Here is a 25,878-nt window from a genome sequence, read left to right as displayed (position 1 = left end):
GACAGGCATTCTGCCTTAATCTGGGCTTTGTCAATTGTGTGGCTCTCAATAAACATACGAGAGTAGAGCTAGTTTCATGTTCACTGAAGTCTCAGTTGTATCCTCTCCCAAGGTCTACGAATATCATCCTGGGGTAAAAATGCACAAACACAAAAATAGTGATGTATTTTTTTTCCCCTAGGAGAATGTAATTTTTCTTCTATTTTGTTTTTCTTTGAAGTTTAAAATAAGCCTAAAGCACACATATTATTTTAAAATTAAAAAAATACTTTCTTAGAAAATAAAAATTTCTCTTTTTAAAATTCACTATAAAATTGTAGCTTCTCAAGTGGAGTCAACAATTCTAAATTTCTGGAAACTTGCAACCCAGAGCACAGGCAGGGTTGTATACAGGGTGATGTTTTATAAATTTATACTCAGAATATCTTTCCTTCCTGGGCTCACCTCAATGACATCACTTAAAACACAGTGTTAGTTATTTACACATCCCTCTCCCCTAGTAGCCTGTTAGCTCCTTGCTCACAGTTGAATCATTTATAACACAGTTCTGGTAATGTGACAGGCACCTAAGAAATATCTGTGGAATGAAAACTGAATCTTCTTCTCTCACTTTCTCAAAGACTGAGTCCTGTGATAAGTTTTTAGAACCCTGTCTCCAAGTGACAAAAGACTATAAGTCAGTATAGTCTTATAGTATAAGTCAATACTCTATATGTGTGGTCGTGCAATTGGTTACAAATTCATGTCATGTTTCATCAGTCAATCTACCTTTCTTCTTGTCCTCTTATATGAAAGCCTTATTTAAATGAAATCCAGGTCTGCAGAGAATAGTGCTCTTCTGCCATGCTTTTTCAGTGCATCTTACCATCCAGGAAATCAGGAGGACTCATATTTATTCTACAAATACTAATTAACATTAGGAGCAACCAGTTCATGGAATCTGCTATATGCTACTTTTCTTCAAATGTGTTATTCTCAACACAGTTCTGATCATATCCCTTCCCTGCTCAGAAGTCTTCAGTGATAAACCATTCTTTATAAATGAAGTCTAAACTTAGCTTAGCATTTAGGGCCCTTCCTCTTCAGGCCCTTTCACTTCTAGTCTTGTCTTTCCTATACTTATGCTATGTTTCAACTAGAAACTTAGTGTACCCAGAAGTCAATGACATTTCCTGACGACTTTATTTATGCTTTTCCCTTTACTTCCCTTCCTTTCCCCACAACCTGTTCTTTGGCCAAAAAGCATTACTTCTCATTGTCAGTGTTGCCTCAGCTCTATAGTCAGGGCTGCACTGAGAAAGGAAAACCATAAAATACGTATACAGAGAGGCTAACACTGCTGAAATTTACTTGGCAGGAAAGTCTCTCACTGAATTCACCATATAACCCATACACCTCACCTGTCAAAAGTATGCCCTTCATACTCATATGCATGAGAGTAATGTAGTAACTCTCTTCTTCAGTTCAGTTCAGTTCAGTCACTCAGTCGTGTCCAACTCTTTGGGACCCCGTGAATTGCAGCACACCAGGCCTCCCTGTCCATCACCAACTCCTGGAGTTCACTCAAACTCACGTCCATCAAGTCGGTGATGCCATCCAGCCATCTCATCCTCTGTCGTCCCCTTCTCCTTCTGCCCCCAATCCATCCCAGCATCAGAGTTTTTTCCAATGAGTCAACTCTTCGCATGAGGTGGCCAAAGTACTGGAGTTTCAGTTTTAGCATCATTCCTTCCAAAGAACACCCAGGACTGATCTCCTTTAGAATGGACTGGTTGGATCTCCTTGCAGTCCAAGGGACTCTCAAGAGTCTTCTCCAACACCACAGTTCAAAAGCATCTATTCTTTGGCACTCAGCCTTCTTCACAGTTCAACTCTCACATCCATACATGACTACTGGAAAAACTCTCTTCTTAGCACTTTATTATTACTTCTCTTAAAGACCTGTTGCATTTTGTTTTATAATAGAATTGAGCTTGTCTCATATACTCCCAACTACATTGAAGCTTTTAAAGAGTAGAGTAGGGATTCATTTTTGTACCTCACAGTGCCTGGATCATTACAGCATTGAATTAATATTTATAGAATGAACAAATGCATGTCCTATTGACCATCTAGATTTAAAACCCAGGTGGGCAAATAATATATCCTATACTACTTCTGTAAACTGAAAGTGGAAAAGAAAAACAAATATACTCCTTTCATCCTTCAATATTTGTTAAAAACAGCCATTTATTGAGTGCTTCCTACATGACAGTGTCTAAGTACTTTTTATACATATCCCTGCAGTGGCTATAAGACAGGACTGGAAAAGGTCAGTTTTCATTCCAATTCCAAAGAAGGGCAATGCCAAAGAATGTTCAAACTACACTGCACTCATTTCACTTGCATTCATTTCACATGCTAACAAGGTAATGCTCAAAATCCTTCAAGCTAGGCTTCAACAGTACGTGAACTAAGAACTTTCAGATGTACAAGCTGGATTTAGAAAAGGTAGAGGAAGCAGAGATCAAATTGCTAACATCCTTCTGATCATAGAAGGGCTTCCCAGGTGGCGCTAGTGGTAAAGAACCCGCCTCCTAATGCAGGAGATGTAAGAGATACTGGTTCGATCCCTAGGTTGGGAAGATCCCCTGGAGAAGGAAATGGCAACCAACTCCAGTATTCATGCCGGGAGAATGCCATGGACAGAGGAAGCTGGAAGGTTACAGTCCATGGGGTCGCAAAAAGTTGGACATGACTGAAGAGACTTAGTATAGTATACTGGATCATAGAAAAAGCAAGGGAATTCCAGAAAAACATCTACTTCTGCATCACTGATTATGCAAAAGTCTTTGACTGTGGGGATCACAATAAACTGTGGAAAATTCTTTAAAAGATGGTTATATCAGACCACCTTATGTGTCTCCTGAGAAACCTGTAGCAACAGGTCAAGAAGCAACAGTTAGAACTGGACATGGAACAATGGACTGGTTCAAAAGTGGGAAAGGAGTATATCAAGGCTGTACATTGTCACTCTGCTAATTTAACTTATATACAGAGTACCTCATGTGAAATGCTGGGCTGGATGAAGCACAAGCCGGAATCAAAATTGCTGGAAGAAATATCAATAACCTCAGATATGCAGATGACACCACCCGTATGGCAGAAAGTGAAGAGGAACTAGAATTTTATAATTTCATTTATTTATTTAATTTATTTCTGGCTGTGCTGGGTCTTCATTGCTGTACGGGCTTTGCTCTAGGTGCGGCAAGTGGGAGCTACTCTGTTGTTTAGGTGTGTGGACTTGTGGAGCATGGGCTTTAGGGCACAAGGGCTTCAGTAGTTGCGTCTCCCTCTAGAGCACAGGCTCAACAGTTGTGGCACATGGGCTTAGTTGCTTCAGGCATGTGGGATCTTCCTGGATCAGGGATGGAACCTGTGTCTCTGGCATTGGCCGGCAGAATCTTTACCACTGAGGCATTGGCAGGTGATTCTTTACCATTGAACCACCAGGGAAGCCCCTTTAGAAAGCTACTCTGTAACAGTATCTCTCAAATAGAGCTCAGTTACCACGTGAATGGGCTTCCCAGGTGGCGCTAGTGGTAAAGAACTCTCCTGCATGAAACATAAGAGCTACAGGTTTGATCCCTGGGTTGGGAAGAGATCCCTGGAGGAGGGCATGGCAATCCACTCCAGTATTCTTGCCTGGAGAATCCCAGAGAGGAGCCTGGCGGACTATAGTTCATAGGGTTGCAGAGTCGGACATGCTGAAGTGACTTAGCATGCATGCATCCATCATGTAAACACAACTTTGAGGATAAAGCAATAGAAGACTATTTCTGCTAGACAGCAAGAGTTCCTGGAAGCTTGTCTGACTATCTTTATTTCTGATAAGTGATGAGGTTGTATGCAGGCCTTGATTAGTTCTCTTAGGCAACTGGGAAAGGCAGGCCCTTTAGCACATAGACCATAGTATTATACAGGCCATTAACCTAGTCTCACTGTCTTGTTCACACTAATACCAAAGTTATATCCTAAAAACAGAAAGGAAGTATAGAGAGGTATAAAAAACTTGAGTTCTGAAGTCAGGTGAGCCTAGGTTATAAATAATTTCCTTATTTACAAAATGGTTATAATATCTACCTCACAGGGTAGTTTTGAAAACTAAATGAATTAACATATATAAACATACATAAGGTTCTCATGTATGATGCCTGGAACATAGTAGAACCTAACCAACAAAATGAAAAATTGGCTCATATAGTTCCTCTTCTCAAAATTCTTCAACAGTTTCCTATGATTAAGTATCTACAACCTGACTTCATAACAAAAGCAAGCATTTACTTCAGCCTTAGCTGTTTTTTCTACTAGACTGTAAGATATTTGAAGACAGGAACCATGTCTGTTTTATGCCCTCAACAATCAGCAGTATCATATGCACAGAGCAGGTACTCAACATACATTTCTTGAATGAATAAGTGAACATCGTATCTCTCTCCATCCATTATATAGCTCATAAACACAATGCAAACGACACTCTTTAGAATAACCATGGTGCTATGCAGGATCCTGAAATGTTAAGGAATTCTGATATCCATTTCATTTCACTGAATGACATTCATTATTTCATGGTTTCTTTCACTTCTGAATATTCCAGGCTCCTAGAGGCAAGGATTATGTGGACACATGAAGTCCATAAACTGGTTTAATTTATAACTCTAACATCCTCTGTCATTTTCACCCAAACTTTATGAGGTGGACAATTGGATGGCTTTAAGAAACAGAGTTAATAAATAGTTTGGATAGAATAAACTGATTAAAGTTAAGTGATTACAATGGCAAAAGTATCCCAACCTCTAAACATGCAATAAAGCAACAAAATAGATTTTTCAGCAACAAAAATATTGTACAATTACCATTTACTTGGTTGATTTCAGAGTTGGAGGACAGGATCTCATCTGCCAATTTCTGTGCGGTAGGAAGAACTTCAGTGTGGTGTGCTGTGATCAAATATTGAATAAACTTTTGTAGCTGGTCCCTATTCATCTGGAAAAGGGTTTCTGAGATAGGAAGACGCAATTTGACTTGGTCTGGTCTACGGATCCTGTAGAGTGAGAGTGCTACCACGTGAGCACAGTAGAATATGTCTTTGTTCCCACAGCCACATGTCACTGAGGTGATTTTGCATCGATCAAAACTGATGGCAACTTTGTAAGTCACGGCTGGTTCAGAAGTAGTGGCTGGTTCAGTTACTGTGCCACTGAGATGGAAGCCTAAGGAAACAAAGAAGACAGGTTTAGAGATTCTCTAGTAAGAAACATGAAGATTTTCATTTTGCATTCTAGTTCATCAATTCAGAAACTATTTGCTGAGTATCTTCCACATACACAGCAGGCTCTGTCAAAGGCCAATGAAATCTAGGTATAGTTCTTAAGGACACACAATCTAGAAAAAGAGTCCTTACCCTTAAGTCTATGGACCTCCAGAACTAATAAGAAAACTTTTTGCCTATGTTCTCCTCTAGGAGTTTTATAGTTTCTGGTCTTACGTTTAGATCTTTAATCCATTTTGAGTTTATTTTTGTGTATGGTGTTAGAAAGTGGTCCAGTTTCATTCTTTTACAAGTTTCATTCTTTTACAAGTGGTTGACCAGATTTCCCAGCACCACTTGTTAAAGAGATTGTCTTTAATCCATTGTATATTCTTGCCTCCTTTGTCGAAGATAAGGTGTCCATATGTGCGTGGATTTATCTCTGGGCTTTCTATTTTATTCCATTGATCAATATTTCTGTCTTTGTGCCAGTACCATACTGTCTTGATAACTGTGGCTTTGTAGTAGAGCCTGAAGTCAGGTAAGTTGATTCCTCCAGTTCCATTCTTCTTTCTCAAGATCGCTTTGGCTATTCGAGGTTTTTTGTATTTCCATACAAATTGTGAAATTATTTGTTCTAGCTCTGTGAAGAATACTGTTGGTAGCTTGATAGGGATTGCGTTGAATCTATAAATTGCTTTGGGTAGTATACTCATTTTCACTATATTGAGACAGTCTTCAGAATGGGAGAAAATAATAGCAAATGAAGCAACCGACAAACAACTAATCTCAAAAATATACAAGCAACTCCTACAGCTCAACTCCAGAAAAATAAACGACCCAATCAAAAAATGGGCCAAAGAACTAAATAGACATTTCTCCAAAAAAGACATACAGATGGCTAACAAACACATGAAAAGATGCTCAACATCACTCATTATCAGAGAAATGCAAATCAAAACCACTATGAGGTACCATTTCACACCAGTCAGAATGGCTGCGATCCAAAAGTCTACAAATAATAAATGCTGGAGAGGGTGTGGAGAAAAGGGAACCCTCTTACACTGTTGGTGGGAATGCAAACTAGTACAGCCACTATGGAGAACAGTGTGGAGATTCCTTAAAAAACTGGAAATAGAACTGCCTTATGATCCAGCAATCCCACTGCTGGGCATACACACTGAGGAAACCAGAAGGGAAAGAGACACGTGTACCCCAATGTTCATCGCAGCACTGTTTATAATAGCCAAGACGTGGAAGCAACCTAGATGTCCATCAGCAGATGAATGGATAAGAAAGCTGTGGTACATATACACAATGGAGTATTACTCAGCCATTAAAAAGAATACATTTGAATCAGTTCTAATGAGGTGGATGAAACTGGAGCCTATTATACAGAGTGAAGTAAGCCAGAAGGAAAAACATAAATACAGTATACTAACGCATATATATGGAATTTAGAAAGATGGTAACAATAACCCGGTGTACGAGACAGCAAAAGAGACACTGATGTATAGAACAGTCTTATGGACTCTGTGGGAGAGGGAGAGGGTGGGAAGATGTGGGAGAATGGCAGTGAAACATGTAAAATATCATGTAGGAAACGAGTTGCCAGTCCAGGTTCGATGCATGATGCTGGATGCTTGGGGCTGGTGCACTGGGACGGCCCAGAGGGATGGTATGGGGAGGGAGGAGGGAGGAGGGTTCGGGATGGGGAACACATGTATACCTGTGGCGGATTCATTTTGATATTTGGCAAAACTAATACAATTATGTAAAGTTTAAAAATAAAATAAAATTGGAAGAATAAAAAAAAAAAAAAAAAAAAGAAAACTTTTGTTTGTATGTATGTACATTCTTCTGGGGGAACATTTAATACCTTTTTTCATAATCTCAAAAAGGTAATCAAGAAGCTTGAATAAGAGACTTCCCTGGTGGTCCAGTGGTTAGGAATCTGCCTGCCAATGCAGGGAACACAGATTTGATCCCTGACCCAGGAACTAAAATTTCACATGTGTGGGGCAACTAAGCCTGTGTGTCCCAACTACTGAGCTCGCACGCCCTAAAGCCCATGCTCTGCAAGAAGAGAAACCACCTCATCAAGAAGCCCATTGTGGTGGTTGGGGACTCAAGTGCTCTAACAATGAGTGAGCTTGAATGCACTACACACTTTCAAGGACTTCTTGTTTAGTTTTACAAGCATTGCATCCCTCCAACCCATCCCCAAGTCACAAAGCTAGCTCTGCCTTGAGAAAAAAGATTTGAACAAATTTCAGCTTACTGTTCTATGGCTGAGGCACCTTTCCTAGCTGGCCTCTACACTGTTTAGAAATTTTAGAATAAAATTGTACTGCAGCACTTTCTTCATTACGTATCACAATGGCTCTGACATCTCAGGGTCCAGGAAAAAAGCTGAACTATAAACTATAACCTGCTATGAGGTTAGCCCCCACAAGCATGTTATCCTATAAGTGTACCATGTTGTCCTTACCTTCAACATGCTCCAAGTGCCATTTAGGAATGAGACAAGATTCAAAAAGTGTGTTGCAATGGCCTCAGGCCCCTAACAATTGAGTTCTTTGTAAGCAGTCTTGCTTACATGTCATGCTTAAATGTGCAACAAGAGCTCTGAAAACATCAATATTAGCAAGAAATTGTTAAAAATTCAGGAATGGCTCATGGCTTAAAAGAGTTCCTATTCCCCTGCCTTCTAAACTAAATAGTGGCATAAGTGGAAATAGAAATGTAACTTAACATTGTGTTACAATGTTATAATCTTAATGTTACATTTGTAACGTAACAAATGTACTTAACATTTCTTTACCAGTATCACAGCTGGGGAATTCAGGACATTGGCTGGACCCAACCTTGGACTAAACAGAAAGTGCTAAGGATCAACCAGTTTTATAGCTATGGAAAATATAAATAAAATTTCTTTCCCAAATAAGGAAATCCTATGTTCTTCATGGCTTAGCTCAAATATCACTTCCAGATGAAACTCTATCTGGTGTCCCAGTTACAAAGCTGAATCTTATTAAATGAAGAAACTTTAACATTTGTGCCTGTGGAGCTTACAGTTTAGTTTATAAGAGGGCATTTTACCCAGAATTGAGCAATAATTTCATCAGATAATTTCACAGATGAGGAATAGGCTCACATAAGTTATGCAATTTGCCCCAATTTTATTATATGATTACAGTCATGATAACAGAAATTAAAATGACTGTAAATTCACATTCTGAAACATTTTAGCCTTTAAAGCCAATAAAAAATAAATTTGTAAAGAGTTTCCCTCAATTAATGTACTTCTTGAATACATCCAAATTGCTTCTTTTGCTTTAAAAAGAAAATAATTTTTCATCACTAACAGTTTTTGAGCACTTACCATGTGTTCTTTCATAAGCATTATATCATTTAACCCTCACCACAATGTTATATGTTTAGTACTATTAACCCCATTTTTTGTAGGTAAAGAAACTGAGGCTTAGAGAAACAATTTAAGTTGCCTAACTTCATACAGCCTGTAAGCGGAAGAGCTAGGATTTGAACCCAGGCAGTCTGGCTTCAGAGTTTGTGCTCCTAACAATCACATTTTATTTCTATTATAGTGTTCCCCAAACACTAATTTCATTTTTCTAGCTTAGGAAAATCAGAGTGATGCTGGGTACTGTTCCTTAATTTTTTTTACTAACTCAATTTTCATCCTTTGTTTGTATACAGTCAGCTACTATGATACTAAATTTGCAAACTGATAAAAAAAAACGTCCCCTAACAAAATTTTCCAAGCCAGGCTTCAGCAGTATGTGAACCGTGAACTTCCAGATGTTCAAGCTGGTTTTAGAAAAGGCAGAGGAACCAGAGATCAAATTGCCAACATCCACTGGATCATGGAAAAAGCAAGAGAGTTCCAGAAAAACATCTATTTCTGCTTTATTGAGTATGCCAAAGCCTTTGACTGTGTGGATCACAATAAACTGTGGAAAATTCTGAAAGAGATGGGAATACCAGATGACCTGACCTGCCTTTTGAGAAACCTACATGCAGATCAGGAAGCCACAGTTAGAACTGGACATGGAACAACAGACTAGTTCCAAATAGGAAAAGGAGTACGTCAAAGCTGTATATTGTCACCCTGCTTATTTAACTTCTATGCAGAGTACATCATGAGAAACACTGGGCTGGAAGAAGCACAAGTTGGAATCAAGATTGCCTGGAGAAATATCAATAACCTCAGGTATGCAGATGACACCACCCTTATGGCAGAAAGTGAAGAGGAACTAAAAAGCCTCTTGATGAAAGTGAAAGAAGAGAGTGAAAAAGTTGGCTTAAGGCTCAACATTCAGAAAACGAAGATCATGGCATCTGGTCCCATCACTTCATGGGAAATAGATGGAGAAACAGTGGAAACAGTGTCAGACTTTATTTTTTGGGGCTCCAAAATCATTGCAGATGGTGACTGCAGCCATGAAATTAAAAGACACTTACTCCTTGGAAGGAAAGTTATGACCAACCTAGATAGCATATTCAAAAGCAGAGATATTACTTTGCCAACAAAGGTCCGTCTAGTCAAGGCTATGGTTTTTCCAGTGGTCATGTATGGATGTGAGAGTTGGACTGTGAAGAAGGCTGAGTGCCGAAGAACTGATGCTTTTGAACTGTGGTATTGGAGAAGACTCTTGAGAGTCCCTTGGACTGCAAGGAGATCCAACCAGTCCATCCTAAAGAAATGAGTCCTGGGTGTTCATTGGGAGGACTGATGCTGAAGCTGAAACTCCAGTACTTTGGCCACCTCATGCGAAGAGTTGACTCATTGGAAAAGACTCTGATGCTGGGAGGGGTTGGGGGCAGGAGGAGAAGGGGACGACAGAGGATGAGATGGCTGGATGGCATCACCGACTCGATAGACATGAGTTGAAGTGAACTCCGGGAGATGGTGATGGACAGGGAGGCCTGGCGTGCTGTGATTCATGGGATCGCAAAGAGTCGGACACAACTGAGCGACTGAACTGAACTGAACTGAATAGGGACAAATGGCAGAGAATATGTGAAATGTGGTCTCCCATCAGACTCAATCTGGTAATCTATGTGTAAGACAGCACATACCTTATCTAAGTGACTACAAGAAATTCAAAGAGCCAAAACATATAAATATGTTATTTTTTTCTCTTTCTAAAGGTATCTTAAGAGTAATTCATTCATTAAACTAATAACTATTTAAGATCTGCTGTGTTGAATCCCAAGGATACATCTATGCTGCTGCTACTGCTGCTGCTGCTGCTGCTGCTAAGTCGCTTCAGTCGTGTCCGACTCTGTGCGACCCCATAGACAGCAGCCCACCAGGCTCCTCTGTCCATGGGATTCTCCAGGCAAGAACACTGGAGTGGGTTGCCATTTCCTCCTCCAATGCATGAAAGTGAAAAGTCAAAGTGAAGTCACTCATTCGTGTCTGACTCCTAGTGACCCCATGGACTGCAGCCCACCAGGCTCCTCCGTCCATGGGATTTTCCAGGCAAGAGTACTGGAGTGGGGTGCCATTGCCTTCTCCAATAAAAAGACCAAACAACTCCTGAGTTTATAGTATCTATATAACTTTGGGGACCTACTGCAAAAAGCCAACTCATTGTAAAAGACTCTGATGCTGGGAAAGATTGAGGGCAGGAGGAAAAGAGGGAGACAGAGGATGAGATGGCTGGATGGCATCACGGACTCAATGGACATGAGTTTGAGCAAACTCCAGGAGATGGTAAAGGACAGGGAAGCCTGGCATGCTGCTGTCCATGGGGTTGCAAAGAGTCAGACATGACTTAGTGACTGAACAACAATAACATAGTCTAGCTGGGGAGACATATTTAACCACTAAATCCACAAGTAATTATTTAGTTCTAATTGTGAAGAAGTACAGAATGGTTGTTGTTCAGTCGCTAAGTCGTGTATATAATATGGGAGACATGACCTGGTTTAGGGACGGGAGTGGTAAGGGATGGGCTCCTTGAGGAAATAAAATTTTGAGAGGAAATAACATGCAGAATTTTATAGAATAAATCAGAATTAACTAGGCAAAAGGATGGGGAATGGCAGAGTAATGGTAAAGATGACTCCAGGTAGAAAAAAAAAGTGCATATGCAAAAGGCAAAGGAAGACTATGCAGAGGTGCAAAGGCCAAGAGGAACACAGAATGCTCAGAGAATGGAAAGAAGCCCAGCAACTAGAAAGCCAACAGGGACGGGGGACGGGGTGGAAAGGGGAATACAATGAGGCTGGAGAAGCAGGCAGGAGCCAGGGCTCTGGGATGCATCCCAGCTCCTCCCGATGCTCCATACCCAAGAGGGTCACTAAATGTTGCAGATTCTGCCTCCTAAGTATCTCTCCATTCCAGCTGCTCTCTGTGGTGACCCAAGGACCAAAGAACAGATAAAAGCAAGGAGGGTCTTGGAATGCAGGAATGGAAAAACCAGATCCTCATTGTCCTTCCCTCCCCCATGTTGTAACTATTAACAGATTTCAGGTCCTCCTGAGCAGTATAACCTGTCTCTCCTCCTGCCGCACACAGGGAGAAGGTATTTGCCTTACTCTTCCCCCACCAAGTATACGTGCCTCATCCAATCAGCAAATGACTCACAAGACCCCTATCCCACTCCTTGTACCCTGGGTATAAAAGTGGACTAAGGACCCCTGTTCTGGAGAAGGAAATGGCAACCCACTCCAGTATTCTTGCCTGGAGAATCCTGTGGACAGAGAAGCCTGGTGCGCTGCTATCCATGGGGTCACACAGAGTCAGACACAACTGAAGCGACTTAGCATGCATGCATGCATTGGAGAAGGAAATGGCAACCCACTACAGTATTCTTGCCTGGAGAATCCCAGGGACAGAGGAGCCTGGTGGGCTGCCGTCTATGGGGTCGCACAGAGTCGGACATGACTGAATCGACTTAGCAGCAGCAGCAAGGATCCCTGTTCAGCGCTGGTTCTCCCTTGAGCTGGCCCACTGTTCTAACAGTGTCTCCCATTCTAATAAACTTTATTTCTCTCTCATTCTTCTCATGTCTGGAAATCCTTTTCCAATCCTTGCCCGGACCATGACACTCATCCTTTAACTCCCCTAACACTGCCTCAGACCAAGATCATAATAATCTCCTACTTGGATTAACTAATCTTCCTGCCTCCTAGTCTTACTTCCCTCTCATCTTCCATAACATGAACAGAATGATCTTCCTAAATCATGGCATTCCTACTAAACTATGACCTATTCATTTCATAGTCTTGGTATCTAACACAGAATCTGGCATAGAAAAAAATTTATAAAAATGTTTGTTTAAAATCTTTTAAATGATTCCTAACTGATAGTAGGATAAAGTTCAAATTTATGATGCAGTCTCTTTTTTTATCTCTTCAGACTTGCTTCCTGCCACTTCTCAGTGCACTAAACATACTAAACTACTTGCAGATTCTTGACTATGCAATGTTTTCTTAGCCTCTATGTCCCCATACCAGGTGTGAGTTTCTCACCTCCTTATCCTAATTCTCAACTCAAATGATACCTACTCTGGGGAATCTTCCCTGATATCCTTAGAGAATTAAATGCTTCTCCTCCTTTTTTTTTTGATGGTACAACGTGCGCGATCTTTCCCAATCAGGGATTGAACCCCTGCCCCTGCATTGGGAGTGTGGAGTCTTAACCACAGGACCTCCAGGGAAGTCCTAAATGCTTCCTGAGCTCTCGTTTGTTTTTCTTTTTTTAATCAGCCATATCTCTTTTACAGCACTCGATATCAGTGTAATTAATAGTTTTTATATTTGCCTTTGCCCTTTAGATTGTGAACTCCTTGAAAACAGGGGTTGTCTTTTTCATCCTATGTTTTCATCTCAGGCACATTTTAAGAGTTTCATAAGTATTTGTTTATGGATGAATGAATAATTGAACACTAAACTGAATCTTTAATTTATACATCCACATTCATGATTCACAGAGAATTAAGCATGCTTATGAAATTCCTGATTTTATAATAAAATAAAATCAACCAATAATTAAACAGTTTTACTGGGATGGTGAACAAAGTAACAATAATTTGAATACAAGCTAATAATTGTGAAACATTGATATTATTTTCCATAATTCATATTTATGCCTCATATGGACACCTGTTACGCTTCTGCCAATCTTCAACCCCTTTTCTAAAATATAAAATATGAAGTTTCATTAGTTAACAATCATTGGATACTCACTATGTGCGAGAGTATTCTAAGTACTTTCCATGTATTTTCTAACTAAATCCTCACAAGAGCTCTACAAGATAGGTTTGTGTATTAGTCCCCTTTCTCAGATGATGAAACTGAGGCTCAGACAGTAAAGGAAACTATCTAACATCACACAGCCTGTGAGAGGCTGAACTGGGCTTTGCACCAGGTAGTCTGGTTCCAGAGCCTGTACTCTTAACTACTATGATAAGTCGTACTGAATACGACTATGCAGTTAAAACTATGTATACAGAATTTTATAAAAGTAATTAGCAAGCACAGTGCTATACAAAGATGCACTAAGGACAAGTCAGTAAACTCTAACGTTTGCCTGATTTCCTGGGCAATTGTTAAAGGCAACTGAAATTGACAAGTGCTTATGATACTCTCACAGTTGGAAGGAAGACGAGCTCATGAACTCATCTGTACTAGACAATGTCTCAACACAGGGAGTGAATCATCTGAAGGTTCTAAAGGAAAGCACTTCTCAGTATAGCCCTCTGACACCATTCAAAGTCTTTTGTGTTTCTGAGTGCAAAAACGCCTCTAGTAAAGCTTGGGCAATTAAAACCACTTTGCTCATTGGTCTTTTGCTTCACCAGACCCTTGAGCAGGTGCTAATGCATGAAAATGAATGTAGTTTCAGCCAATGGCAGGGAAAAGGAGAGCAGTGGTTCACAAGAAGAATAATTTTTCTTATAGTCAGTTTAGGTACACACATACACACACACAAACTAGGTAACTTCTTTGCACCAGAACACTTTTCTCTTGAAAAAATTTGGTTTTGATGAAACTATATAGTATAAATTACATTTTCTCACTTTATTCCTGTTTCCTGGAAGGCTACAGCAGTATACTAGAAGCCACTCTTTTTCCTTTCTGTCACTTAGCAAAATGGTAGTTACACAAAGGCTTAAAACTGTGAAAGTGACATGTTCAAAATAACTAATTTCCCTTGTAGAAAACCTTATTCAAAAGCTGGATAACTACTGCTTAACAAGAGCGCTGGGATGGCTCTATGGACTCATTCTATTATACACTGAGCTGAGGAATCAAGGTGCTTGGGTTCTAATTCCAATGCCCCTCAATTCCTCTATGCCTCAGTTTCTTAATTATGCAAACAGACATAATACTTATATGCCTACCAGATTCATATGAAAGTAATTAGTAAAGAACACATTTCCCAGAGATATCAGTCAATAGCAATCCCAACCAGCCTATATAAGTTTATAAGAACCAGATGGCACCCACACACTGGATGAGGATGCGAGAGATTGCAAAGTGAGGAGCAGTATTGTTATTTGGGAATATAAATGATGCTGCCCCATTACCCTGAGAGCTATTTGGTTTGTTTGTATTAGAGAGGTCACCCTAAGCTTCTCAGAGCAGCTGAGTAAGCTGGAGGGCCCTTCTTGTGGCCATCTGCTCCCCTCCCAGACTCCTCTGGCAAATCAAGAGGGTTTCCTTGTATTAACCTCTGAAGAGCAGCCACAGGCCCTTCTCAGCACCAGCTTCAGCAGGCAATGGTCTCCGCTCTCCATCTGTGCCAGCAACACAGTTACAGAATAATGAGACTTCCCAAGCCCAGGCATTCACTTAGAGATACCCTTGCATTACCTAGTTTACCAGTACTCATCTACTTGGATCTCTATTAAGGGGATTACGTGTATATTTTAAAAGATTGAATTATCTTTCGTTATTTTAGAAACACTTTATGTAGAAGAAAATAAAACGGAAAGGATTTGTCTGGAAAATTCATTTAAACATCTAATATGTATAAAGCATAATTATTTAAAAATGATAAATTCATTCTCCCTACCCCAGCCCTCTGTGGAGCAAAAGACTTATGGAATAAGCTGTCTGTATACTGATGGACAACCAACCTATTCAGAACTGCAGATCAGAAGCCTGCTTCTCACTTTATAGATATGAACACAAGTTGGAAAAAAATACCACATCCCTTAAGCAGTTCTCTGCAAAAACAATGTGTATATATACAAGGTATTTAGTTCAGTTCAGTTCAGTTCAGTCGCTCAGTCGTGTCTGACTCTTTGCAACCCCATGAATTGCAGCACGCCAGGCCTCCCTGTCCATCACCAACTCCCAAAGTATACCCAAACTCATGTGCATCGAGTTGGTGATGCCATCTACCATCTCATCCTCTGTCGTCCCCTTCTTCTCCTGCCTCCAACCCCTCCCAGCATTAGAGTCTTTTCCAATGAGTCAACTCTTCGCATGAGGTGGCCCAAGTATTGGAGTTTCACCCTCAGCATCAGTCCTTCCAATGAACACCCAGGACTGCTCTCCTTTAGGATGGACTGGTTGGATCTCCTTGCAGTCCAAGGGACTCTCAAGAGTCTTCTCCAACACCACAGTTCAAAAGCATCAATTCTTCAGTGCTCAGCTTTCTTCACAGTCCAACTCTCACATCCATACATGACCACTGGAAAAATCATAGCCTTGACTAGATGGATCTTTCTTGGCAAAGTAATGTCTCTGCTTTTTAATATGCTATCTAGGTTGGTCATAACTTTTCTTCCAAGGAGTAAGCGTCTTTTAATTCATGGCTGCAATCACCATCTGCAGTGATTTTGGAGCCCAAAAAATAAAGTCTGACACTGTTTCCACTGTTTCCCAATCTATTTGCCATGAAGTGATGGGACCAGATTCCATGATCTTTGTTTTCTGAATGTTGAGCTTTAAGCCAACTTTTTTACTCTCCTCTTTCACTTTCATCAAGAGGCTTTTTAGTTCCTCTTCACTTTCTGCCATAAAGGTGCTGTTATCTGCATACCTGAGGTTATTGATATTTATTGATATTTCTCCCGGCAATCTTGATTCCAGCTTGTGCTTCTTCCAGTCCAGCGTTTCTCATGATGTACTCTGCATAGAAGTTAAATAAGCAGGGTGACAATATACAGCCTTGACGTACTCCTTTTCCTATTTGGAACCAGTCTGTTGTTCCATGTCCAGTTCTAACTGTTGCTTCCTGACCTGCATATAGGTTTCTCAAGAGGCAGGTCAGGTGGTCTGGTATTCCCATCTCTTTCAGAATTTTCCACAGTTTATTGTGATCCACACAGTCAAAGGCTTTGGCATACTCAATAAAGCAGAAATAGATGTTTTTCTGGAACTCTCTTGCCTTTTCCATGATCCAGCAGACGTTGGCAATTTGATCTCTGGTTCCTTTGCCATTTCTAAAACCATCTTGAACATCAGGAAGTTCACGGTTCACGTATTGTTGAAGCCTGGCTTGGAGAATTTTGAGCATTACTTTACTAGTGTGTGAGATGAGTGCAATTGTGCAGTAGTCTGAGCATTCTTTGGCATTGGCTTTCTTTGGGATTGGAATGAAAACTGACCTTTTCCAGTCCTGTGGCTACTGCTGAGTTTTCCAAGGTATACATGTTGCCAAAAAGGAGGTTATAGGCTAATAACTACTGCCTGGGTTATTCATTTGAACAGAGAAAAGGACAATATATAATTATAAAATGATTTCCAGAAATTACCCTACTCCATTTAGTGGTCTACATCAATGGGGAAAAACAGAAAACTAAACAAGAGTTGCTTTTCAATCAGAAAAGGAAAAGGACACCCACAGCCATTTCTGATCAACCACAATATTGAGTGAGGAGATGTTTATTTCTGAAAAATCTTCAAAATAGTATTCAGATTTATATTAAAGCATTAAAATTACCCATATATCTTTTTCCAAGAGGAAAAGCTTCTGGCTACTTCTTTGAGATTGTATGGCCTGAATCAAGACACCAGAATACACTGAAATTCTACTAAAATGAGTTAATATCCATGAGATTTCTAGTACCCATGCCTGGAAAATTCCATAGACAGAGAAGCCTGGCAGGCTACAGTCCACAGGGTCGCAAAGAGTCAGACGTGACTGAATGAGCAAACATACTGTAATACTACAAAAATATTATTATGTTAGTATTCCAACTATAACTGCAGTTAACTCCTTTATTACAATATCTAAAGGCCCCCTCATTTTGAGCTGAGCCCTAACCTCAAATGATTTAAAGAAAAATGTCTATGCATAAGTATCATATGTGTATGTTAATTGCTCAATCATGTCCAACTCTTTGTAACCCCATGGACTGTAGCTCACCAAGCTTTTTTGTCCATGGAATTCTCCAGGCAAGAATACTGGAATGGGTTGCCATTCCTTTCTCCAGAGGATCTTCCTGAACCAGGGCTTGAACCTGGATCTCCCGCATTGCAGGTGGATTCTTTACCATCTGACCCACCAGAGAAGCCCATATAATCAAATTCTAGCAGCAATCAAAAGGCTAATTTTCAGGGGATTTTAATCCTCATTTTTTTCTAAACTCCATGACATTTTATTTCCAACATGGCCTTTTTAATATGGAGATGAATGCATATCCCTCATAACATTCTTTATTTAAAGGTTTCATATGCTAGTAAGAACACCATTCCTAACATTTACAGCATTCTGGTCAAGGCCTCACATTACCCTCTAGCTTTATTCTTTTGTTCCATCTTGCAGCTTGACCTGTGTGGGGCAGCAAGAATGTCAAAACAAATTCAATTAGGACAATGCTTTTCATTTTGTTTAGAAACTGAGCAAACCATTTTTCCACATTCTACAGTAATCTGATTCCATACAAACACCAATCAAATAGAAGACATTCTCATTAAGCCTTCATTCAGGGTTCTAAATGCATTCACATCATCCATTGGATCCAAGAGCCATTCTTTACTGGAAAAATCTCTAATGTCAGCAACTCTTCTGAATGAAAATTACATTCTTACTGTACAATTTCATCAATTGGCCAGCTTTCCCTTGTGCCCACTATTCTTATATGGCTTTTAACTCCTTTGCTGCTTCATCCCCAAAGGCAGGGAACAAAACTGCAAAATAGAATGTTCCTCCTCATGTATACTTCTTTAGAAAGATTCCCAGAATCACCTTTGGAATATATAAATTGTGAATTGTGCTTTTATGGGTTCTCATGCTCTGTGTAATGTAATTTATTTTTTAATACATTTGAGTTTAAATTTGTTTATAAAACAGTCATGATCTAAGCTAAAGTTCAATTTATTCAGGCCTTGCCTCAGAATTATAGCACACCAGAACTCAGAAGGTATAGACATCAAGGAAAAGAAAAGCTGCCTTCTGTAAGTCAGCAAACTTGCTTACTGAGGAGCCTGTAGGAGAAACAAAAAAGTCAGGTGAAGTTTTCTCCTGTATAAGCCAGGTTAAGATTCAAGAGTTCATCTGCAGTTCATGTAGGGACTCTCAAGACCAAGAATACACCGAAGAAGAAGGCTACAGAATGTTTTTGTAGGCACAGAAGTGAAGATTCCTGGAAGGTGAATGGAGATACCCTTACCTGAGTGGTAGCTGAAAGATAAAAATCTAGAAGGTCCACAAAGATAAGAGCCAAAGAAGTTTCTTTGGCTCAAAGGTCTAAGTAAGACCACACATGGAATCCCAGTATGTAAAATGTTTTGCCAGGTAAAATATTTGACTTTTTTCTCATGCAAAATTGAAGGGAAAAAGGAAAATAATCACTATTATCTAGGGAAATAGCACTTAAACTTAATGATCATCTGAGACAATGAATGTTGAAAAAGATGAATCTCAGATCATCAGGGTTATTACCATATTTTTAATGGCCACCATAGTGAGCTATTTTTTAATTTTTCTTATTTTTCTTACTCTAATGAAGGAAAAAAAGATTTTCAAGCTCAGGCAGAAAGTGAAGAGGAACTAAAAAGCCTCTTGATGAAAGTGAAAGTGGAGAGTGAAAAGTTGGCTTAAAGCTCAACATTCAGAAAATGAAGATCATGGCATCCGGTTCCATCACCTCATGGGAAATAGATGGGGAAACAGTGGAAACAGTGTCAGACTTTATTTTTTTGGGCTCCAAAATCACTGCAGATGGTGACTGCAGCCATGAAATTAAAAGACGCTTACTCCTTGGAAGGAAAGTTATGACCAATCTAGATAGCATATTCAAAAGCAGAGAGATTACTTTGCCAACAAAGGTCTGTCTAGTCAAGGCTATGGTTTTTCCTGTGGTCACATATGGATGTGAGAGTTGGACTGGGAAGAAGGCTGAGTGCCAAAGAATAGATGCTTTTGAACTGTGGTGTTGGAGAAGACTCTTGAGAGTCCCTTGGACTTCAAGGAGATCCAACCAGTCCATTCTGAAGGAGATCAGCCCTGGGATTTCTTTGGAAGGAATGATGCTAAAGCTGAAACTCCAGTACTTTGGCCACCTCATGCGAAGAGCTGACTCATTGGAAAAGACTCTGATGCTGGGAGGGATTGGGGGCGGGAGGAGATGGGGATGACAGAGGATGAGATGGCTGGATGGCATCACTGACTCGATGGACGTGAGTCTGAGTGAACTCCGGGAGTTGGTGATGGACAGGGAGGCCTGGCGTGCTGTGATTCATGGGGTCGCAAAGAGTCGGACATGACTGAGCGACTGAACTGAACTGATAGTGAGCTATTTTTTTATTTTTCTTACTCTAATGAAGGAAAAAAAGATTTTCAAGCTCAGGATAAATATAATATTCTAACAGCAATTCTAAGAGAATAACTCATTGATTCATTCATCAAACTTTATTTAAGCTCTTAAAATGTGCTAGGTACTAGGCTGGGTACCAAAGATACTAAGATGAGAAGAAACAGTGTCTAGAGGGAGAGCAGACAAGTAAACATTTATAACTGAGAAAGTAAATATTATGACAAAGATTGGCAAACACTATTACAGAAAACAGAGCAGGAATAACTAGTCCAGGCTGAGGGGCTGAAATTCAAAGAAGACTTTCAGGCAATAATGATATTTGAATTAATTTCAAATTTGATATTTGAAAGTGAAAAGGAGGCAGACAGGTAGCTAAGATCTATATTACCTGAGAAGCAATATGAGAAGTGCCACAGAGTAAGATGGAAACGCAAGGGTAAAACAACAATCTAGACTGAAGAGAGGGCCAGAAGTAGGGAAAGGAGGTCAAATGGCATATGCAGAAGCAAACCAGCCTTGTGGGAAGGCCTGGCAGCAAGAAGTATAGTATAATATGAGATGCAGTATAGTACAGTGATTATGTTGTTTCTTATTGCTGCTGTAACAAATTACCAAAACTTGGTGGCTTAAAACAACACAGATTTATTATCTTACAGTTCTGGAAAACAGAAGTCCAAAATGGGCCTCACTAGGTTAAAATCCAAGTGTCTACTAGACTTCCCTTGCAGTCCAGTAGTTAAGAATCAGGCACTTCCACTGCAGGGAACGTGAGTTTGAACCCTGGTTGGGGAACTAAGATCCCACATGCCACTTGGCACAGCCAAAAAACGTGTCTGCAAGGCTACATCCCTTCTGGAGGCTATAGGAAAAAAAAATCTATTTTCTTGCCTTTTTCAGCTTTTCCTTGGCTGGTGGCCCCTTCCTCCAAATTCAGCCTTAGTAAGGGCTGCATCTCCACTGTATCAATCTGACACTGAAAAAGGACTACTGTGGCTGCACTGCGACTACCTGGATAATCCAAGATAACCTCCTCAACTCAAGGCCAGCTGATTAGTAAATTTAATCCTCTCTGTAATCTTGAAGTGAAAGTGAAGTCTCTCAGTCATGTCCGACTCTTTACGACCCCATGGACTGTAGCCTACCAGGCTCCTCCCTTCATGGGATTTTCCAGGCAAGAGTACTGGAGTTGGTTGCCATTTCCTTCTCCAGGGGATCTTCCCGACCCAGGGATCGAACCCAGATCTCCCACATTCCAGGCAGACGCTTTAACCTCTGAGCCACCAGGGAAGCCCCTGTAATCTTAATTCCTCCTTATCTCATAATATAACATAGTCACAGGTTCCAGATGACTGAGATGTAGACATCTTTGGAAAGCTATTATTCTGCCTAACATAATGATTTAAGAATGTACATGCTGGAGTCATACTGCCTGGGTTCATGTTCTAACCTCTTTTAATAGTTGTGTGACCTTGAATAAATTACCTCTCTGCACTTCAGTTTCCTCATCTGTAAAAAGGGATAGTAATACTATTTTGTTGTAGTGATATTTATGTTTTCTCAGTTGTTTCAGTCATGTCTGACTCTTTTCAACCCCATGGACTGTAGGCCACCAGGCTTCTCTTTCCATGGGATTTTCCCAGCAAGAATACTGGAGTGGGTTGCCATGCCCCCTTCCAGAGGATCTTCTTGACGCAGGGATCGGACCATGCATTCTTTACTGCTAAGCCACCAAAGAAGCCTGCAGTGAGGTATAAATGGATTAATATGTATGTGGTTGAAGGGTAAAAAATAGCTCCTGTACAGCTATAAACTGCTACAAACTAATTGAAGAAGGATGCCTGATGCTGTCTTGCTGGCAAGCTTTGGATCCTATCCTATATACTTTGTTTTCTTTTATTTATTTTTTTTTAATTTTTAAAAATTTTTTAAATTTTATTTTTAAACTTTACAATATTGTATTAGTTTTGCCAAATATCGAAATTAATCCGCCACAGGTATACATGTGTTCCCCATCCTGAACTCTCCTCCCTCCTCCCTCCCCATACCATCCCTCTGGGTCGTCCCAGTGCACCCGCCCCAAGCATCCAGTATTGTGCATCGAACCTGGACTGGCGACTCGTTTCATACATGATATTATACATGTTTCAATGCCACTCTCCCAAATCTTCCCACCCTCTGTGCTAAGATACACATACCATTTCATATTAGCCATTTATATGTGTGCATTTCAGTGGTATTAAATACATTTCACATTGTTGCACAGACATTACCATCATTCATCCTCATAACTCACTACATCTTGTAAAATAACTCTCCATTCTTCCCTCTCCAAGTCCCTGGCAACTGCCATGCTGCTTTGTGTCTCTATGATTATAACTACTCTACCTCATGCAAGTGCAATCAGACAGTATTTGTCTTTTGGGGACTGGCTTATTTCATTTAGCATAATGTCCTCAAGGTTCATTCATATTACAGCATACTGGCTTCCAGGTGGCGCTAGTGGTAAAGAACCCGCTTGCCAATGCAGGAGACATAAGAGATGTGGGTTTGATCCCTGGGTCAGGAAGATCCCCTGGAGGAGGGCATGGCAACCCACTCCGGTATTCTTGCCTGGAGAATCCCATGGACAGAGGAGCCTGCAGACTACAGTCCATAGGGTTGCAAAGAGTTGGACATGACTGAAGAGATTTAGCACACATGCAGTGTCCTCTAGATTCATTCATATTATAGCATACTGTAGAATTATCTTATTTTTTAAGTATGAATAGCATTCCATTTTCTGTATTACCACATTTTGTTTATTCACTCATCCATGATTTTTGCTTTTTCTTTTTTTTTGGCCAAGTCATGCAGCATATAGGATCTTAGTTACCCAACCAGGGGTTCAACCTGTGCTCCGTGCAGTAGAAGCACAGTCTTAACCACAGGACTGCCAGGGAAGTCCCTCTTTTGCATTTTAGCTACAGTGAATGATGCTGCTATGAATAAGGGTGAACAAATATTTCTTTGAGACCCAACTTTCAATTCTTTGGGGTATATGTCACCCAGAAGTGGAACTGCTTAGCCATATGGTAATTCAATTTTTAATAATTTAAAGGAACCTCCATACTGATTTCCATAGCAGCTGTACCATTTTACATTCCTACCAGCAGTATACAAGTGTCCCAATTTCTCCATATCCTCGTTAACACTTGTTTTTTCTGGGTTTTGTTTCTTAAAGTAATAGCCATCCTACTGGGTATGAGGTGCTATCTCAAAAGAGTTTTGATTTGCATTCACTTCCCTAATGATTAGTGATGCTGAGCTTTTTTTTTAATGTGCTTATTAACTATTTGTATATATTCTTTGGAGAAATGTCTATTAAGATTTTGGCCTATTTTTGAATGAAGTTGTTTGCTCTTTTGTTGTTGAGTTTTAGGAGTTCTTTACATATTCTAGATATTAATTCCTTATCAGATATATGATGTATAAATATTTTTTCCCATTCTGTGCATTGCCTTTTTAATTTATGGATAGTGTCATTTGGTGTACAAAATCTTTAATTTTCATGAAATCCAATTTCTTTTATTAACTGTGTCTTTGGTATCATATCAAAGAGATCACTGCCAAATACAATGCCACAGAGCTTTTGTTATATGATTTCTTCTAAGAGTTTTATTGTGTTTTAGAAGAAAGAAAGAAAGTGAAGTCACTCAGTTGTGTCCAACTCTTTGCAACCCCATGGATTGTAGCCTACCAGGCTCCTCCATCCATGGAATTTTCCAGGTAAGAGTACTGGAGAGGGTTGCCATTTCCTTCTCCAGGGGATCTTCCAGACCCAGGGATTGAACCCAGGTCTCCTGCATTGCAGGCAGATGCTTTACCATCTGAGCCACCAGGGAAGCCCTTTTATTGTTTTAGGTATTACATTTAGGTCCTTGATCTATTTTTGAATCAATTTTTGTATATGGTATTAGGTAAGAGTCCAACTTCCTTCTTCTGCATGTGGACATCCAGTTTTCCTAGCACCAATAGTTGAAGACTGTCCTTTCCCCACTGAATGGTCTTGGCATCCCTGTCAAAAATCATTTAACCACATATATGAAGGTTTATTTCTGGGTTCTATACTCTATTCCATTGATCTGTATGTCTGTCTGTATGCTACACTGTTTTGACTACTGTAGCTTCAGAGTTAGGTTTTGAAATGTCCTATATATTTTTGAGCAGACTAATGTCAGTGAGTGAGTGAGTGAGTGAAAGTCACTCAGTTGTGTCCGACTCTTTGTGACCCCATGGACTATATAGTCCATGGAATTCTCCAGGCCAGAATACTGGAGCGGGTAGCCTTTCCCTTCTACAGGGGATCTTCCCAACCCAGGGATTGAATCCAGGTCTCCCACATTGCAGGTGGATTCTTTACCAGCTGAGCCACAAGGAAAGCCCAAGAATACCGGAGTGGGTAGCCTATCCCTTCTCCAGCAGATCTTCTGACCCAGGAATCGAAACGGGGTCTCCTGCATTGCAGGCAGTCTTTACCAACTGAGCTATTAGGAAGCCCAGACTAATGTGAAGTGTAGTCTATTACAGTCTTTTTCTTTGCCTATTAGTCTTGAGTCTGAATGTTTAATTGAACCTAAGAAGATACCCCTCCCTGGTTGATGTGGCAAAGTGCTAAGCTCTTTGCTATGACATGGTATGTGCTATATTAAGTTTTAGCTATTATTATATATAAATTGCTTAAAATAAGGACTAGCAGAATCTTGACATTTGTTGAAAAAAATATTGCTATTAGTAGTAGTATCACCACCACCTCCACCATCTGTTCTATAATGGTGGCCTCTACATGGGACTTTGAGCAGTTTATTATGGCTGAAGTGCTTACTTGCTCAGTCATATCTGATTCTTTGCAACCCCATGGACTGTAGCCTGCCAGGCTCCTCTGTCCAAGCGGATTCTATGGGCAAGAATACTGGAGTGGGTTGCCAAGCTCCTCCTCCAGGGATCTTCCCAAGCCAGGGATGGAACACAGGTCTCCCACATTGCGGGTGGATTCTTTACCCTCTGAGCCAACAGGGAAGCCCAAGAATACTGGAGTGGGTGGACTATAGCTTCTCCAGGGGATCTTTCCAACCCAGGAATTGAACTGGGGTCTCCTGCACTGCAGGTGGATTCTTTACCAGCTGAGCTACCAGGGCTGAAGGGTAGAGTATAAAGAAGAGGATGGAGAGATGTGCCCAAAGAGGTAGCAAGGGATGAGATTATAAAGGTAACAGGTAAATAGTGTTGGTTCTTCTCTGAAAACAAGGAAGAATCATTAAAAGCCTATTTTAAATAAGTCAATATCATGAGTAGATGTACATTTTAAGAAGATCATTCTGGAGAATGTAGAGAATGAATTGAGAGGCTGGAACAGAAGCAGAGAGATTAGTTGTTAAAAGCTATTTATAGAAAAGAAGTGATGGTGAAAACTAGGATAGTGTCAGGTAATTTTAATGGTTACTTTTTGCTGGAACACCTAAAAGTATAATATCTCTCAAAATCTTCTGGGATCCAGGTCTACATTTGCAACTGCCTGCTGAACATCTGAGGAAGTCACTTAACATGTTTTAAATTGAATTCTTCATCTTTCACCCAAAAATTATGCTCCTCTGACTTTTCAGACCCTATTAAAGAAAACAGGCTGGTCACTCAGTGTTGAACTCTGGTCAGATATTCTACAACCTGTTCTTTTCCGTACCTCCTACATACACAGTTTACAATATTCTCCAAAAATGGTCTATAACCTATCTACTCATTCACTCTGTCAAGCAAACAATCAAATAACACCTTCTGAACAATGTGATAAAGTTGAGCAATAAA

The 25,878-nt window shown here is 40.2% G+C and overlaps 1 protein-coding gene across 1 annotated transcript in view; it reads right to left on the bottom strand.

Annotated features, from left to right (window-relative positions):
• Positions 1–25,878, bottom strand: part of ZSWIM5 (zinc finger SWIM-type containing 5) — a 161,333-nt gene that overhangs the window by 44,647 nt on the left and 90,808 nt on the right. The window contains exon 2 of the mRNA XM_070786661.1: positions 4,896–5,252. Coding sequence (XP_070642762.1) covers positions 4,896–5,252 — 357 coding nt within the window. The remainder of the gene's footprint in view (positions 1–4,895; positions 5,253–25,878) is intronic.

Source organism: Bos indicus, chromosome 3, assembly GCF_029378745.1.
Source record: "Bos indicus isolate NIAB-ARS_2022 breed Sahiwal x Tharparkar chromosome 3, NIAB-ARS_B.indTharparkar_mat_pri_1.0, whole genome shotgun sequence".
Lineage (NCBI taxonomy): Eukaryota > Metazoa > Chordata > Mammalia > Artiodactyla > Bovidae > Bos > Bos indicus.
This window is presented reverse-complemented; position numbering and strand designations above follow the sequence as displayed.